The sequence below is a fragment of the Microcaecilia unicolor genome, chromosome 2 (assembly GCF_901765095.1).
Source record: "Microcaecilia unicolor chromosome 2, aMicUni1.1, whole genome shotgun sequence".
NCBI classification, from domain to species: domain Eukaryota; kingdom Metazoa; phylum Chordata; class Amphibia; order Gymnophiona; family Siphonopidae; genus Microcaecilia; species Microcaecilia unicolor.
In genome coordinates this window covers 659,239,602-659,257,335 of record NC_044032.1, presented here as the reverse complement: position 1 = coordinate 659,257,335, position 17,734 = coordinate 659,239,602, and the positions used below count along the sequence as shown (strand labels likewise).

Genomic DNA, 17,734 nt, shown 5'->3' with positions numbered 1-17,734 from the left:
TGATATTAAGGATGTATTATGAAAATGATAACACCCCCAGTTCAGAAGGGAATATCAAAAGTTAAGCATTAAAAATGTGAAATAGAGATAATTTTAAGACAGAGCAGACACTTGCTGAATTAACAGTTTCAACAAGCTTAAGTAATGAATGTTTTGTTCAGGTGCTGGGAAGTGTCACTAAGAACACGTATGTTTGGAAGGGAATAGGGAAGAAAGAAATATGCAGATGTCTGAGAATGCAGATGCAATATGGCATAATGTTACAAATCAAGGTAAGATATACACAAAAAGTAGCACATATGAGTTTATCTTGCTGGGCAGACTGGATGGACCGTGCAGGTCTTTTTCTGCCGTCATCTACTATGTTACCATGTGTGTTAGTTCCGTATTCCTACAAATGTTAATGATCTTTACCAGAATGATAATGATCTTTACCAAAATAGCTAGCAGCTGTCTGACCTTTGCTCTTTAGAATGCTGATAGAAGTTGAATATAATCTAGCCAGTGCATTTTTTCAAAGTTTGAATCCCATGATTTCTGATGTAACCAGTTAATTTATGACTTAATGCATTCTTAATAAAAGAGCAGAGGACTTGAGGGACTTTGAGACACTTCTAGGTGGCCTCACTGCCATTATGTGAGACCCTCAGTTCTCTCTCCCAGAGGCCTTTGATCTCTATATTTTTTTATTGGTGATATGTGTGTGTATTTCTTTCCCTTGGTCTCCTAGAGCTGAAAATAAAGGACCAGGTATGATCTTGTTCTGGGCGGGGTCCCAGGCAATCACAACATGTAATTAAACTCTGGAATTCATTACAAGAGACTGTAGTAACGGCGGTTAGCTTAGCAGAGTTTAAAAAAGGTTTGGACTGCTTCCTAAAGGAAAAGTCTATAGCCCATTATTAAAATGGACTTGGGGAAAATCCACTGCTTATTTCTGGGATAAGCAACATAAAATGTTTTGTACTTTTTTGGGATCTTGCCAGGTATTTGTGATCTGGATTGGCCACTGTTGGAAACAGGATGCTGGGCTTGATGGACCTTTGGTCTGTCCCAGTATGGCAATTCTTATGTACTTATATAATATCCTGAAAATGGGAAATCACCAAAAGGCAAAACCTTGAAGAGCTGTGGAGAGATAAGAAGACCAACCTCTCTGCTCCACAGAAAATGATAGACTACTGGTCCCATGCATGAGTGTCAGACAGGAAGCACCCACACATATGCAGTGGGGGGCATTGTCTCAAAGTTTTAAAGTGACAGTGCACTATGGCTTTGTCTCCGTGAATGACATCACCCACATGTGAGAATATCAAGCCTGTTTGTCCTTGGAGAACTGCTGTATATATGTCTGTAACTCAGCTTGAGCTACCAGTGAAAAGGCATGACATAAATCTAAATAAATAAGAAAATACCTGAATCAAGGCTCCTGTGTCCTCGCTGAGTTTGTCATCATGCTTGAACTCCACGGTTATAGCTTTGTCACAGTCTATCGCAGCCAACTCTACATCAGTTGTGTTGTTCATGTAAATGGCACCCATGAAATCTGTAGCCCTGAAACCTAGATGCAGATTAACACAGGCCTGTGTTAGGCAGGATAGTGTCTGATAATCTGTAACAAGCTAGACTCTTCAGGATACATCTTTGTCTTATTGCCACTTTCTCCTTCCTTTGTTTAATTAAAGTATTTATAGAGCTCAAGCAATATGCCCCATTCCACCTTACAAGAAACCATGCCTTCATCTTCTGAAACTATGCAAGACCACATGGCACTGCAAAGCCAATCACTGACTGCAGAACAGTCCAATACAAGAAACCACTACATTGATGCAGTATTATGAGAGTGTTCCTGTAGTTGCAAAAACCACACAAAGGCGGTATATCAAGTCCCATTCTCCCTCCCCCCTATGAAAAGCCTCTGAGCCTACCCTATTAAAGATACTGCAAGGCCAGACATGGGTGTCCAAGCTGTCTGCTGTATAGCAAAGTCTCCTAAAACTTGTTGAGTCAGCAATGGGATTCTATACAGTGGCAATAACTGTTAGCAAAACCCCTGCCAATGTATGTATGTACTTTTCAGTTAATATAGTCTATTTTAAAACATAAGGAACCAGCATTTACTCTGCTTAAATAATGGCTTGTTAAAAGTACACATGCACCTCTGCAAGATTGTAAACATAGGTGTATAAAGTCTGCTAATTGTAGCATGTCTTCATTGGATGAACAATTTTGGGAACTCTTTCCCCAAAACAGCAAAAGCATATGCATTACAGTTGCCCTCACTAGGGGCATACCATTTAATACCAGGGCTAAGTCCCACAGACCACTTGCAAACCCAAGTGCAGATCCTCCGAAGGAGTGAGTGAAGGTTTTACCCTGAGGGCTCATAGTGTTTAACTGGAATAGTTCCAAGGAAAGCCTGCACCCAATATTTCGTGTTCCAAAATAAAAAAAATCTTTACTGGCAAATTTTTCAGAGCACATCAGTTGAAAACTGTATCAATTTTTATTTCCAGGATATAGTTAAAGACAGAATGAGAAGTTTGGTGAATTTTGATCTTTTCTGGCATATTCTCCTGGGATAAAGCGAAGTTACTCACCTGTAACAAATGTTCTCCAAGAACAGCAGGACACAGATTATCAGGAACGGATAATGTCACCGACGGAGCTCCGCCATGGATGCGGCTCAGCGTTCAGAAAATTCTTGAAGTCTATGGCAGGCCTGACTGCTCATACACACATGCCTTTCCACCTGCCCAACTTGCACGGGACACGCAGTTGGATAAAAAAGCATACAGAATTTAACTCCTAAGGGAGGTGAGAGGGATGTGATAACCTGTGTTCTGCGGTCCTCAGAAAGCATCTGTTACAGATGAGTAACTTCGCTTTCTCTGAGGATCAGCAGGACAACTGATTACCACAAACGGGAATCCCTAGCTACCAGGCTCACCGAAAACAATAAACAATGGTCAATAGGGACTTGTAAAGAGGCCAACAAGAACCAATTTTTATCATTTTCGTCGCCCTTCTCTGTACCTTTTCTAATTCCACTATATCTTTTTTGAGATGCGGCAACCAGAATTGAACACAATATTCGAGGTATGGTCGCACTGTGGAGTGATACATAGGCATTGTAACATCCTCGTTTTTGTTTTCCATTTGCTTTCTTAGCCGCAGCAGCACACTGAGCAGAAGGTTTCAACGTATCATCAACGACGACACCTAGATCCCTTTCTTGGTCCGTGACTCCTAACGTGGAACCTTCCATGATGTAGCTATAATTTGGATTCCTCTTTCCCACATGAATCACTTTGCATTTGCTCACATTAAACGTCATCTGCCATTTAGGAGTGGAGGAGTGGCCTAGTGGTTAGGGTGGTGGACTTTGGTCCTGGGGAACTGAGGAACTGAGTTGGATTCCCACTTCAGGCACAGGCAGCTCCTTGTGACTCTGGGCAAGTCACTTAACCCTCCATTGCCCCATGGAAGCCGCATTGAGCCTGCCATGAGTGGGAAAGCGCGGGGTACAAATGTAACAAAAATAAATAAAATAACACTACACAACTAAAAGTTTCCTGTTGTGAAGATGCAGCCTGAATAGGAAAGAATGGACCTAGGAGGGTGACGTTGGATTCTGTACTCCAAACACATTCTGCAGAACTGTCTGACCAAACTGAAGCAACTGCTTGCCCTGGGATTTGTAGTATGGAGTGTTGCCACGATTTGGGTTTCTGCCAGGTACTTGTGACTTGGCTTGGCCACTGTTTGGAAAACAGGATACTGGGCTAGATGGACCACTGGTCTGACCCAGTATGGCTACTCTTATATTATGTTCTTATGTTCTAAACTGGATGTCAGGTATTCTGCTCAAGACAGTAATGAAATGTAATGTGTAAATGTGTGGACTGACAACATTGCAGCTCTGCAAATCTCCTCACTGAAGGCTGACCACAAGTAGGCTACCAACACCACCATGGCTCTGACATTGTGAGCTGTGACATGACCTTCCAGAGTCAGCACAGCCTAGTCATAAGTGAAGTGGATAAAGTGTGGTTAGTAATGGCTACCACCAACCGATGCCTCTGATGCCAATGTAAATGGATTTAACTTCAGTATGCCAAAAAGTGGCTCATGCAGAGCATCCTGACTTGTTTGTGTTCTCTTCTGCATTTGAGCACAAAGAGGACAGTGGGAAAACTTATGGTCAGGGTCCATGTCATATGGGTCAGTCACAGACATGGTCCTAGCAATGTCTGTGCACCAGTTGAACCCACTGGAAGGTTTCTGGGACATAACAGAGAAGACAGCCACAGTGAAATCAAACGTCTCAATTGTCAACCCCTCCCCCTCCCAAAAAAACAACCAAGATCCGGTTGGGAGCTCAGGCCAAAGGAGGCTGTGAGCCACAGAAAAGGTCAAAAATAACTAAAGAAATAATGGGAACAAGAGAAAGTAATAAAAAAGAAATGGTCCCACACTACTGACTAAAGAGGCAGGAAGGCAAGAAAAAGAACTCCTTGTGGATAAAACAGCCATACAAATGAAGAGAAGACATGTCTTCGCTGTTCCGCGGATGAAAAAAATACTGCAGGTGTCGCATGAGTTGGGCAGGCGGGAAGGCTTCCATGCATACACAATCGGGCCTGTGAAAGGCTTCAAGAATCTTCTGGGCAGCATGTGTGCCATCAACCATTTGTGGTAATCAGTTGTCCTGCTTGTCCTTGGAGAAATATATTTTCCTTTTTTGAATTTTATATTCCCCTGGCTGGGTTCACTGGTTTTCCAAAGGTCATCCCTTAGGAAAAGCTATTTACTGTGAAATATCAGAAGCATCATCACAGAAATACCATTGTGTGGCTCTTAGCTCTGCAGATATAAAACAAAAAGTGAGATGAGTGAATGAGGATACCAAAAAATATTTATTCACATGAAAAATAAAAATTAAAAAGTAACATAATATACATAAAAATGACCCGACACGGCCGTGTTTCGGCCCAAAGGCCTGCCTCAGGGGTCTTTGTAACCTCAGAAAATATAACTCGGAATGTGTGCTCCAAGGGAAATAACAAGACAAAACTCTCTTGGGTCTCCTCTCTTCTAAGGAGAGGAGTATAACAAGTTCGTTTTGCTTTTTAATATATTTTTTAGAAGAGAGGAGACCCAAGAGAGTTTTGTCTTGTTATTTCCCTTGGAGCACACAAATGCAAGGCGCAGATTAAGAAGGCCAAGAGGGAGTATGAAAAAATGATAGCATTAGAGGCAAAAAAACATAGTAAAAATTTTTTTCGGTAAATTAAAAGCAGGAAGCCGGCAAAAGAATCGGTTGGGCCGCTGGATGACCGAGGGGTAAAAGGGGCGATCAAGGAAGACAAAGACGTAGCGGAGAGACTGAATGAATTATTTGCTTCGGTCTTCACCGAGGAAGATTTGGGTGGGATACCGGTGTCGGAAATGGTATTTCAAGCGGACGAGTCGGAGAAACTTACTGACTTCACGGTAAACCTGGAGGACGTAATTGGGAAGTTCGGCAAACTGAAGAGTAGCAAATCTCCTGGACCGGATGGTATTCATCCTAGAGTACTGATAGAACTGAAAAACGAGCTTGCGGAGCTACTGCTAGTGATATGCAACTTATCCTTAAAATCGAGCATGGTACCGGAAGATTGGAGGGTGGCCAATGTAACGCCCATTTTTAAAAAAGGCTCCAGGGGAGATCCGGGAAATTATAGACCGGTGAGTCTGACGTCGGTGCCGGGGAAAATGGTAGAGGCTATTATCAAAAACAAAATTACAGAGCACATCCGAGGACATGGATTACTGAGACCAAGTCAGCATGGCTTTTGTGTGGGGAGATCTTGCCTGACCAATTTACTTCAATTCTTTGAAGGAGTGAACAAACATGTGGACAAAGGGGAGTCGGTTGATATTGTGTATCTGGATTTTCAAAAGGCGTTTGACAAGGTACTTCATGAAAGGCTACAGAGGAAATTGGAGGGTCATGGGATAGGAGGAAATGTCCTATTGTGGATTAAAAACTGGTTGAAGGATAGGAAACAGAGAGTGGGGTTAAATGGGCAGTATTCACAATGGAGAAGGGTAGTTTTGGGGTTCCTCAGGGGTCTGTGCTAGGACCGCTGCTTTTTAATATATTTATAAATGATTTAGAGATGGGAGTAACTAGCGAGGTAATTAAATTTGCTGATGACACAAAGTTATTCAAAGTCGTTAAATCGCGACAGGATTGTGAAAAATTACAAGAGGACCTTACGAGACTGGGAGACTGGGCGGCTAAATGGCAGATGATGTTTAATGTGAGCAAGTGCAAGGTGATGCATGTGGGAAAAAAGAACCCGAATTATAGCTACATCATGCAAGGTTCCACGTTAGGAGTTACGGACCAAGAAAGGGATCTGGGTGTCGTCGTCGATAACACACTGAAACCTTCTGCTCAGTGTGCTGCTGCGGCTAAGAAAGCGAATAGAATGTTGGGTATTATCAGGAAAGGTATGGAAAACAGGTGTGAGGATGTTATAATGCCGTTGTATCGCTCCATGGTGCGACCGCACCTTGAGTATTGTGTTCAATTCTGGTCGCCGCATCTCAAGAAAGATATAGTAGAATTGGAAAAGGTGCAGCGAAGGGCGACTAAAATGATAGCGGGGATGGGACGACTTCCCTATGAAGAAAGACTAAGGAGGCTAGGGCTATACAGCTTGGAGAAGAGACGGCTGAGGGGAGACATGATGTAGGTATATAAAATAATGAGTGGAGTGGAACAGGTGGATGTGAAGCGTCTGTTCACGCTTTCCAAAAATACTAGGACTAGGGGGCATGCGATGAAACTACAGTGTAGTAAATTTAAAACAAATCGGAGAAAATTTTTCTTCACCCAACGTGTAATTAAACTCTGGAATTCGTTGCCGGAGAAAGTGGTGAAGGCGGTTAGCTTAGCAGAGTTTAAAAAGGGGTTGGATGGTTTCCTAAAGGACAAGTCCATAAACCGCTACTAAACGGACTTGGAAAACTCCAAAATTCCAGGAATAACATGTATAGAATGTTTGTACGTTTGGGAAGCTTGCCAGGTGCCCTTGGCCTGGATTGGCCGCTGTCGTGGACAGGATGCTGGGCTCGATGGACCCTTGGTCTTTTCCCAGTATGGCATTACTTATATACTTATTTATACAGCCTAGCCAGTTTGTTCATCCACACCAACTACTAAGTTCTACAATTCCTTCCTCTCACTCAGAGATCCTCTGTTCTTGTCTCATGCTTTCTTGAATTCAGATACTGTTCTCATCTCCACCACCTCAACTGGGAAACTGTTCCACACATTCATCATCTTATCTATAAAGTAATATCTCCTTTCATTATGCCTGAGTCTATCTACTTTCATTCTCATCCTATGATCCCTCATTCCAGAGCTTTCTTTCAATTGAGACCTATGTCTTATGTATTTATACCACGGAAGCATCTCTATCATCTCCCGTTTCTCACCTTTCTTCCTAAATATACATATTTGTCCCCACTCACTTTATGATGAAGACCACAGACTGTTTTAGTAGCTGCCCTCTAGATCAGGGGTTCTCAAGCCAGCCCTTTGGACACACCCAGCCAGGCAGGTTTTCAGGATATCCACAATGAATATGCATAAGATAGATTTGCATATAATGAAGGCAGTGCATGCAAATCTAACTCATGCATATTCATTGGGGATATCCTGAAAACCAGACTGGCTAGGTGTGACCCCAAGACTGGGTTGAGAACCCCTGCTCAAGACCAACTCCATCTTGTTTACATCCTTTTGAAGGTGTGGCCTCCAGAACTGTACACAGCACTCCAAATGAAGTCTCACCAGAGTTTTAGACTGAGGCACTTTATCCTCCTTTTTATATACTACTACTACTACTATTTAACATTTCTAGAGCGCTACAAAGTGTACGCAGCGCTGTACAAACACAGAAGAAAGACAGTCCCTGCTCAAAGAGCTTACAATCTAATAGACAAAAAGTAAAGCATTTAAATTTAAAATATTTAAGCAGTCAAGCACAAGAGAACAGTCACAGAAGGACAGAAGATGTTGAAGGGTGGTCAGTGTGATTAGGTGTAACAACATAAGTGTTGCCATAGTAGGACAGACCAAAGAGCCATCAAGGCGGTATTCTGATTCCAACAATGGCCAATCCAGGTCACAAGTACCTGGCAAGGTCTCAAAAAAGTAAAACAGATTTTATGCTGCTTATCCTAGAAAGAGGCAGTGGATTTTCCCAACTCCATCTTAATAATGGCTTATGAACTTTTCTTTTAGGAAATTATCCAAACCTTTTTTAAAACCCTGCTAAACTAACTGCTTTTACCACATTATCTGGCAACGAACTCTACAGTTTAATTACACATTGAGTGAAAAAATATTTTCTCTGGTTTGTTTTAAATTTACAATGTCTGCCATCTAGTCCTTGTATTTTGGAAAAAGTAAACAAGCAATTTCACATCTACCACTCCACTCAGTATTTTACAGATCTCTATCATATCTTCCATCAGTCGTCTCTTCTCCAAGCTGAAGAGCCCTAGTCGCTTTAGCCTTTCCTCATAGGGAAGTCGTCCCATCCCGTTTATCAATTTTATTGTCCTTTTCTGTACCTTTTCTAATTCCACTATATCTTTTTTGAGATGCGGCGACCAGAATTGAACACAATATTCAAAGAACAGTCACACCATGGAGCAATACAAAGGGATTATAACATTCTCATTTTTGTTTTCCATTCCTTTCCTAATAACTCCTAACATTCGATTTGCTTTCTTAGATCCCGCTGCACACTGAGCACAGGGTTTCAACGTATCATCAACGATGACACCTAGATTCTTTTCCTGGGCACTGACTCCTGGGTGGAACCTTAAAGTTTGGGTTCCTCTTTCCCACATGCATCACTTTGTACTTGCTCTTATTAAATATCATCTGCTATTTGGATGTCCAGTCTCTTAGTCTCGTAAAGTCCTCCTGCAATTTTCACAATCCTTTTGCAATTTAACAACTTTGAATAACTTTGTGGCATAAGCAAATTTAATTACCTCTATAGTTATTCCCATCTCTAGATAATTTATAAATATGCTAAAAAGCAGCGGTCCAGCACAGACCCCTGGGGAACCCTACTATCTACATTTCTCCATTCAGAGTACTGACCATTTAACCATACTCTTTGTTTTCTTATAAACAGTTTTTAATCCACAATAGGACATTACCTCCTGTCCCATGACTTTCTAATTTCCTCAGGAGTCTTTCACGAGGTACTTTATCAAATGCCTTTTGAAAATCCAGATACAAAATATCGACCAGCTTTATTCACCCATTCAAAGAAATGTAGTAGATTAGTGAGCCAAGCTTTCTCTTGACTAAATCTATATTGGTTTTGTCTTATTAATCCATGTTCTGTATTTTGTTCTTTATATTTAGTCTCTACCATTTTGCCCAGCCCGACATCAGGCTCACCGATCTAAAATTTCCAGGATTACCTCTGGAACCCTTTCTAAAAACTGGCATTGCATTGGCCACCCTCCAGTCTTCCGGTACTATGCTTGATTTAAAATTTTTCAATTCTGTCAGTACTTTGGGATATATACCATCCAGTCCACGCAATTTGCTATTACATCTCGCACTAGCTTCTCCTCGGTGAAGACTCAAGAAAAAAATTCATTTAATCTCTCTGCTATGATGCATTCCACATATTTGCAAAGGTGGAAAGAAGAGAAAACAGCTGGCATGGTTAAAAGGTAAAGAGGCTATTACAACCAACTGTTTGTCCTTCAAAGAATGGCAAAAGGACCCAAATTAGGAAAATAAGAAAAAGGGGAAAGGGAATGGGCCGTTCTGTGTTTTTTTTTTTTTTTTTGCAACTACAATCAAAGCAGTTACATAGAGGCATATTTTCAAAGCACTTAGCCTCCCAAAGTTCCATAGAAACCTATGGAACTTAGCCTCCCAAAGTGCTTTGAAAATATGCCTCTATTATAGTATATACAGGTACATGTTTGTACCTGGGGCAATGGAGGGTTAAGTGACTTGCCCAGAGTCACAAGGAGCTGCAGGGAGAACCGAAGCCAGTTCCCCAGGATCAAAGTCCGCTGCACTAACCACTAGGCTACTCCTCCACTCAAGGAGCAACATAAGCACTGGCAAGTCAGATGCAAAGCATTAATAAAGAAGGATAAAAGAGAATATGAAGAGAAACTTGCTGACCTTACACAACATTTAAACTTCAAGCTTGAGAATGGTTACTTCCCTGAAGACCACATCTTACTTACCCCAATATCCAAAGACTCTAAGAAAAAAAGTAATGATCTCACTAATTATCGTCCAATTGCATCTATTCCACTTTTTGTAAAATTAATGGAGAGCATGGTGACCAAACAGCTCAATTAATATCTGGATAAGTTCTCCATTTTGCATGGATCACAGTCGGGATTCCGCCCACTCCATAGTACTGAAACTGTGCTCATCATGCTCTTGTCCAACTTCAAACAGGAAATAGCTCTAGGAAAAAGTATTCTTCTTCTACAATTCGACATGTTGACTGCTTTTGATATGGTGAACCATAAAATCCTTCTAATACTTCTTGATTACTTTGGGACTAGCGGAAATGTATTAAGATGGTTGAAGGGCTTTCTAACCTCCAGAACTTACCAAGTTAAATCCAACTTAATCTTATCACCGCCATGGAAAGCTGACTGTGGTGTCCCTCAAGGCTCGCCTCTTTCCCCTACACTCTTCAACATAATGCTGATTCCTTTGGCCAAGTCCCTATCCAAGCTTGGCCTCAACCCGTTCATCTATGCCGATGACGTCACTATCTACATTCCTTTCAGAAATGATTTATCTGAAATCTCCAATGAAATTAAACTTGGATTACATACCATGGTCACTTGGGCAAATTCATTTAAATTGAAACTTAATACTGAGAAAACTCATTGCCTTATCATCTCTTCTCCCTATAATAATAAGTTCAAACCCTCAACCTTAATCACTCCTGATCTTACCCTTCCGGTCTCTGAGAGTCTAAAAAATAAAAATACTTACAAGCTCATTTTCAAAGCACTTAGCCTCCCAAAGTTCCATAGAAACCTATGGAACTTAGCCTCCCAAAGTGCTTTGAAAATATGCCTCTTAGTGTAATTGTTGATCGTAACTTATCATTCGTGAATCAAACAAACTCCATCACCAAGAAAATATTCTCTCCATGGAAACTAAAACGGATAAAACCTTATTTCCCTAGAGAAATATTTCGTAACCTAGTTCAATCACTGGTATTAAGCCATCTAGACTACTGTAATGGAATATACGCAGGATGCAAAGAACAACTTCTAAAGAAATTCCAAACCGCCCAGAATACAGCAGCCAGATTAATCTATGGAAAATCAAAATTCCACAGTTCTAGACCCCTTCGTGAGAAACTACACTGGCTTCCAGTAAAGGAACAAATTACTTTTAAAATTTGCACCCTGGTCCATAAAATTCTTTATGGTGAAGCCCCAGGTTACATGGATACCCTTATCAATCTGCCATCTAGGAATTCTTGCAGATCATCCCGTTCATATTTAAACCTACATCATCCTACCTGTAATGGTATCAAATATAAATCCACAAACGCTTCCACCTTTTCCTTTATTAGCACTCAACTATGGAATGCATTACCTAAATCTGTGAAAATCATTCATGATCATCTGAATTTCACAAAATCTCTTACGACCAACTTATTTGGAAAGGCTTACCCTAATGGACCCGTCTCAAATCCATAATTCCTGGAATACAACTAATTTATGGACCTCATGAACTCTATTACCCTTCCCCTCTTTTCCCTTGTAATTACTATCCTTCCTATTCACCTTACTATACTTCGTTTGTTTGTTTACCGGATTGGCGATTGCCTTTACGGACTGATGTTAGCCACTTTGAGCCTGCCAATGGGTGGGAAAATGTGGGGTATAAATGTTATAAATAAATAAATAAAAATAGACAGATGAGGGGAGATATGATTGAGGTCTACAAAATCCTGAGTGGTGTAGAAGAAGTAGAAGTGAATTGATTTTTTTACTCATTGCAAAAGTACAAAGACTAGGGGACACTCAAGGAAGTTACATGGCAATACTTTTAAAACAAATAAGAGGTAATATTGTTTTTATTATTATTATTATTATTTATTGCATTTGTATCCCACATTTTCCCACCTTTTTGCGGGCTCAGTGTGGCTTACAATATGATATGAATGATGGAAGTACAATTTGTTACAAACTTGGTTATGGATTACATTGTGAAGAGTAATGCGAGACAATCAAAGTATTGTTGCAGAATATAACAATGGATCAAAGCTTTGAAACATTGGAAGGAGACAGCGGGAAGCTAGAAGGGCATTATGTGTGGTATACATATATCTGTGGATAAAGGTATGAGTGAAGTTAGATTACGGGGGTGAGAGTTCAGAAATGGATGTATTGATGCATTAGTGAACAGTGAGTGTGGACTTTATGTGTTTTGGTTCTTTCCGTAAATTTTATCAAAAAGATGGGTTTTTAATAGTTCGCGGAAGGAGGCTTGCTCGTAGATCATTCTCATGTTGCGCAGCACTGTGTTCCAGAACTGCGTGCTCATGTGAGAAAAGGTTGATGCGTGTAGCGTCTTGTATTTTACGCCCTTGCAATTAGGGAAGTGGAGGTTAAGTGAATAGTTAAGCTCTGGAACTCTTTGCTGCAGGATGTAGTAACAGTGGTTAGCGTATTTGGGTTTTAAAAAGGTTTGGTCATATTCCTGGAGGAAAGGTCCATAGTCTGCTATTGAGACAGACAAGGGGAAGCAACTGCTTGCCCCTGGGATTTGTAGCATAGAATTGTCGCCACAATTTGGGTTTCTGCAGGTACTTCTGACCTGGCTTGGCCATTGTTAGAAACAGGATACTGGGCTTGATGGACCATTGGTCTGACCCAGTATGGCTACTCTTATGTTCTTATGGGATAAATGAAATCACACAGCCAAAATAATGATTGTACATAGGTGATCTGTGTCAGAAAGATTGCTTGAAGATTTAACACTGAAGAAAAAAGACCTCAGTAGAAAAGAAGACATACCTATCTATAAGGCAAGCCTTTAGAATATAGGTGGTTCACAATAATCATCAGTCATAAAAAAAACTCTACAATATTTTTTGGATCAAAAATATCCTTGTGAAGCAATACATTTACTGACACAGCATCACTGAAAATAGTACACAGTTACACGTTGCAAATATGCATAGACATTTCTGCAACACTTATTTTGATACAGTCCATCAAAATGTCTCACAAATCCCCATAAATTGTGAGCCACCTACAGTGGGGGAAATAAGTATTTGATCCCTTGCTGATTTTGTAAGTTTGCCCACTGACAAAGACATGAGCAGCCCATAATTGAAGGGTAGGTTATTGGTAACAGTGAGAGATAGCACATCACAAATTAAATCCGGAAAATCACATTGTGGAAAGTATATGAATTTATTTGCATTCTGCAGAGGGAAATAAGTATTTAATCCCTCTGGCAAACAAGACCTAATACTTGGTGGCAAAACCCTTGTTGGCAAGCACAGCGGTCAGACGTCTTCTGTAGTTGATGATGAGGTTTGCACACATGTCAGGAGGAATTTTGGTCCACTCCTCTTTGCAGATCATCTCTAAATCATTAAGAGTTCTGGGCTGTCGCTTGGCAACTCGCATCTTCAGCTCCCTCCATAAGTTTTCAATGGGATTAAGGTCTGGTGACTGGCTAGGCCACTCCATGACCCTAATGTGCTTCTTCCTGAGCCACTCCTTTGTTGCCTTGGATGTATGTTTTGGGTCATTGTCGTGCTGGAAGACCCAGCCACGACCCATTTTTAAGGCCCTGGCGGAGGGAAGGAGGTTGTCACTCAGAATTGTACGGTACATGGCCCCATCCATTCTCCCATTGATGCGGTGAAGTAGTCCTGTGCCCTTAGCAGAGAAACACCCCCAAAACATAACATTTCCACCTCCATGCTTGACAGTGGGGACGGTGTTCTTTGGGTCATAGGCAGCATTTCTCTTCCTCCAAACACGGCGAGTTGAGTTCATGCCAAAGAGCTCAATTTTTGTCTCATCTGACCACAGCACCTTCTCCCAATCACTCTCGGCATCATCCAGGTGTTCACTGGCAAACTTCAGACGGGCCGTCACATGTGCCTTTCGGAGCAGGGGGACCTTGCGGGCACTGCAGGATTGCAATCCGTTATGTCGTAATGTGTTACCAATGGTTTTCGTGGTGACAGTGGTCCCAGCTGCCTTGAGATCATTGACAAGTTCCCCCCTTGTAGTTGTAGGCTGATTTCTAACCTTCCTCATGATCAAGGATACCCCACGAGGTGAGATTTTGCGTGGAGCCCCAGATCTTTGTCGATTGACAGTCATTTTGTACTTCTTCCATTTTCTTACTATGGCACCAACAGTTGTCTCCTTCTCGCCCAGCGTCTTACTGATGGTTTTGTAGCCCATTCCAGCCTTGTGCAGGTGTATGATCTTGTCCCTGACATCCTTAGACAGCTCCTTGCTCTTGGCCATTTTGTAGAGGTTAGAGTCTGACTGATTCACTGAGTCTGTGGACAGGTGTCTTTCATACAGGTGACCATTGCCGACAGCTGTCTGTCATGCAGGTAACGAGTTGATTTGGAGCATCTACCTGGTCTGTAGGGGCCAGATCTCTTACTGGTTGGTGGGGGATCAAATACTTATTTCCCTCTGCAGAATGCAAATAAATTCATATACTTTCCACAATGTGATTTTCCGGATTTAATTTGTGATGTGCTATCTCTCACTGTTACCAATAACCTACCCTTCAATTATGGGCTGCTCATGTCTTTGTCAGTGGGCAAACTTACAAAATCAGCAAGGGATCAAATACTTATTTCCCCCACTGTATATTCTGAAGGCTTGCCTTACAGATAGGTGTGTCTCCTTTTCTACTGAGGTCTTTTTTCTCTGCTGTTAAATCTTTAAGCAATCTTTCTGAAACAGATCACCTATGTAGAATCATTATTTTGGCTGCATAATTGAAATCACCCATTAATGTTGTGTTCCCCAGTTTGTTAGTTTCCCTAATTTCTGATAACATTTCTCACTGTCTGTTCATCCAGTACACTCTTATCACTATCCTTTTCCTCTTTACACATAGAATTTTTATCCCTAGGGATTCCAAGATGTGTTTTGTGTCCTGCAGAATTTTTAGTCTATTCGATTCATGGCCCTCCTTAACGTATAATGCTACCCCTCCACCAATTCGATCCACCATATCACTGCAATATAATTTGTACCCTCGTATGATACTGTCCCATTGGTTATCTTTCATCTACCAGGTCTCAGAGATGCCTGTTATATCTATCTTTTCATTTACTGCAATATAGTCTAACTGTTGCATCTTATTTCTTAGGCTTCTAGCACTTGCATACAGATAATTTCAAACAATGTTTGTTGTTCCTATTTACAACTTGCTCAGCAGTTGACGTGATAATTTGCACTCTTGAAAATCTGTCTGCTCTTTATTTAAAGATACCTGCCACCTTATAATTGAAAGAGAAAAACGCCTAGATTTCGACCCAAATCAGGAGATAGACGTTTATCTCACAAAAATGAATAAATCGGTATAATGGAAAGGCGATTTTGGACGTTTTCAACTGCACTCCATCGCGGAAGCGTACAAAGTTGACGGGGGCGTGTCAGAGGCGTGGTGAAGGCGGGACTGGGGTGTGGTTATCACCCGAACAGAGATGGGCGCCTTTCGCCAATAATGGAAAAAAAGTATGCGTTTGTAGCTAGAATTTAGGGCACTTTTCCTGGACCCTGTTTTTTCACAAATAAGGCCCCAAAAAGTGCCCTAAATGACCAGATTACCCCCAGAGGGAATCGGAGATGACCTCCCCTGACTCCCCCAGTGGTCACTAACCCCCTCCCACCACAAAAAATGATGTTTCACAACTTTTTATTTCCACCCTCAAATGTCATACCCACCTCCCTGGCAGCAGTATGCAGGTCCCTGGAGCAGTTGTTAGGGGGTGCAGTGGACTTCAGGCAGGTGGACCCAGGCCCATCCCCCCCTACCTGTTACAATTGTGCTGCTTAATGCTTATTAGTCGTCCAACCCCCCAAACCCACTGTACCCACATGTAGGTGCCCCCCTTCACCCCTTAGGGCTATAATAATGGTGTAGACTTGTGGGCAGTGGGTTTTGAGGGGGATTTGGGGGGCTCAACACACAAGGGAAGGGTGCTATGCACCTGGGAGCTCTTTTACCTTTTTTTTTGTTTTTGTAAAAGTGCCCCCTAGGGTGCCGGGTTGGTGTCCTGGCATGTGAGGGGGACCAGTGCACTATGACTCCTGGCCCCTCCCACGAACAAATGCCTTGGATTTATTCGTTTTTGAGCTGGGCGCTTTCATTTTCCATTATCACTGAAAAACAAAAACGCCCAGCTCACAAATTGTTGAATAAAACATGGACGTCTATTTTTTTCGAAAATACGGTTCGGTCTGCCCCTTCACGGACCCGTTCTTGGAGATAAACGCCCATGGAGATAGACGTTTTTGTTCAATTATGCCCCTCCTGGTCTACTATGATCTCTATGCTATTCCTAGACTGAAACCTATTCTTCGAAATACAGACAACAAATGTCGCAAAGAAATGTTCCACATAACGTGGAAACTAAGGCGTATCAGAGGATACTTTCCAAGAAAAATCTTCAGCATGGATACAGTGTCCTTTGCTGCCTCCCAAGAGTTAAAAGTTTTCCACTGTCCTCCAGCAAAGATTTGGAGCGTAGCGGGACATAAAAGCATGAATCGAAAGTTCTTCTCATGTAGGGCAGAATACAAAGGTGTATATTTTCTCCACAGCTCTAGTAAGGAGATAGAATAATCCTGAAATATTTTAATGGACTCTCCTTTGTATTACAGCATTTTTCTCTTTTGTCTGTAGCTTTGGAGGATTTCTACTTTGTGTAAATAATTGTGAAGCTTAATGAGCACCATCTGAGGCCTCCTTCTCTCTTCCTGAAAACAGCCAACCCGATGTGCGCGCTTAAGGCACAAAGGCCCTGCGCTGTCAGAGAGTGCGAATTCAGTGGCCAGCCAATGTTCCAGAGTCACTATCAATGACTGCACAGTCACTTGTTTCAGCAGTCCAAAAATACACAAATTGCTTCTGCAGGAGCAGTTTTCTAGGTCGTCAATTTTATCTGCTTGCTCTGTGAGTTGTTCTTCCAGTGCTTCACGTCTCGGAGCAGTGCTCACACTGGCATCCTCGAACAAAGACATTCGGGTCTCCAATTCTCCAGTGCAGCAGTTTGTATCGCTAATAAGGTTTCAATATTTGCTAATTGTCCCAACAGTTTTGCTAAACAAGGCTCCAATGCTGTGACTGCCGCCTCTGTCAACCGTGAAAGCTGTTGTGCCATGAAAGCGGAGCCAGCCTCAAGCGGGGTGTCCACCATTTTTCCTTCTTCTGCTCGTGGTTTTTCTCTCTCTTTTTTAAATCTCTTTCACGGACATCGTTCCTCCTGAATGCTGTAAATATCTGTCCATATGATCTCAGGTAAGTGTTTCCAAAGGTAAAGACCATGCTAAAGTGGTACTTCAGGCAGAAAGAAAGCAGTTGTGTGTCCTTTATTGAAGAAGCCATCGTTGTGTGTGGATCAGGTTGATAGCTTCGCCCTATTTC

At 41.7% G+C, this 17,734-nt stretch overlaps 1 protein-coding gene across 2 annotated transcripts in view; it reads right to left on the bottom strand.

Annotated features, from left to right (window-relative positions):
* SEC24D (SEC24 homolog D, COPII coat complex component) overlaps positions 1 to 17,734 on the bottom strand; it is a 547,880-nt gene that overhangs the window by 57,645 nt on the left and 472,501 nt on the right. For both annotated transcript variants that reach the window (XM_030191796.1, XM_030191797.1), the window contains exon 17: positions 1,416 to 1,561. In XM_030191796.1, the coding sequence (XP_030047656.1) occupies positions 1,416 to 1,561 (146 nt within the window). The remainder of the gene's footprint in view (positions 1 to 1,415; positions 1,562 to 17,734) is intronic.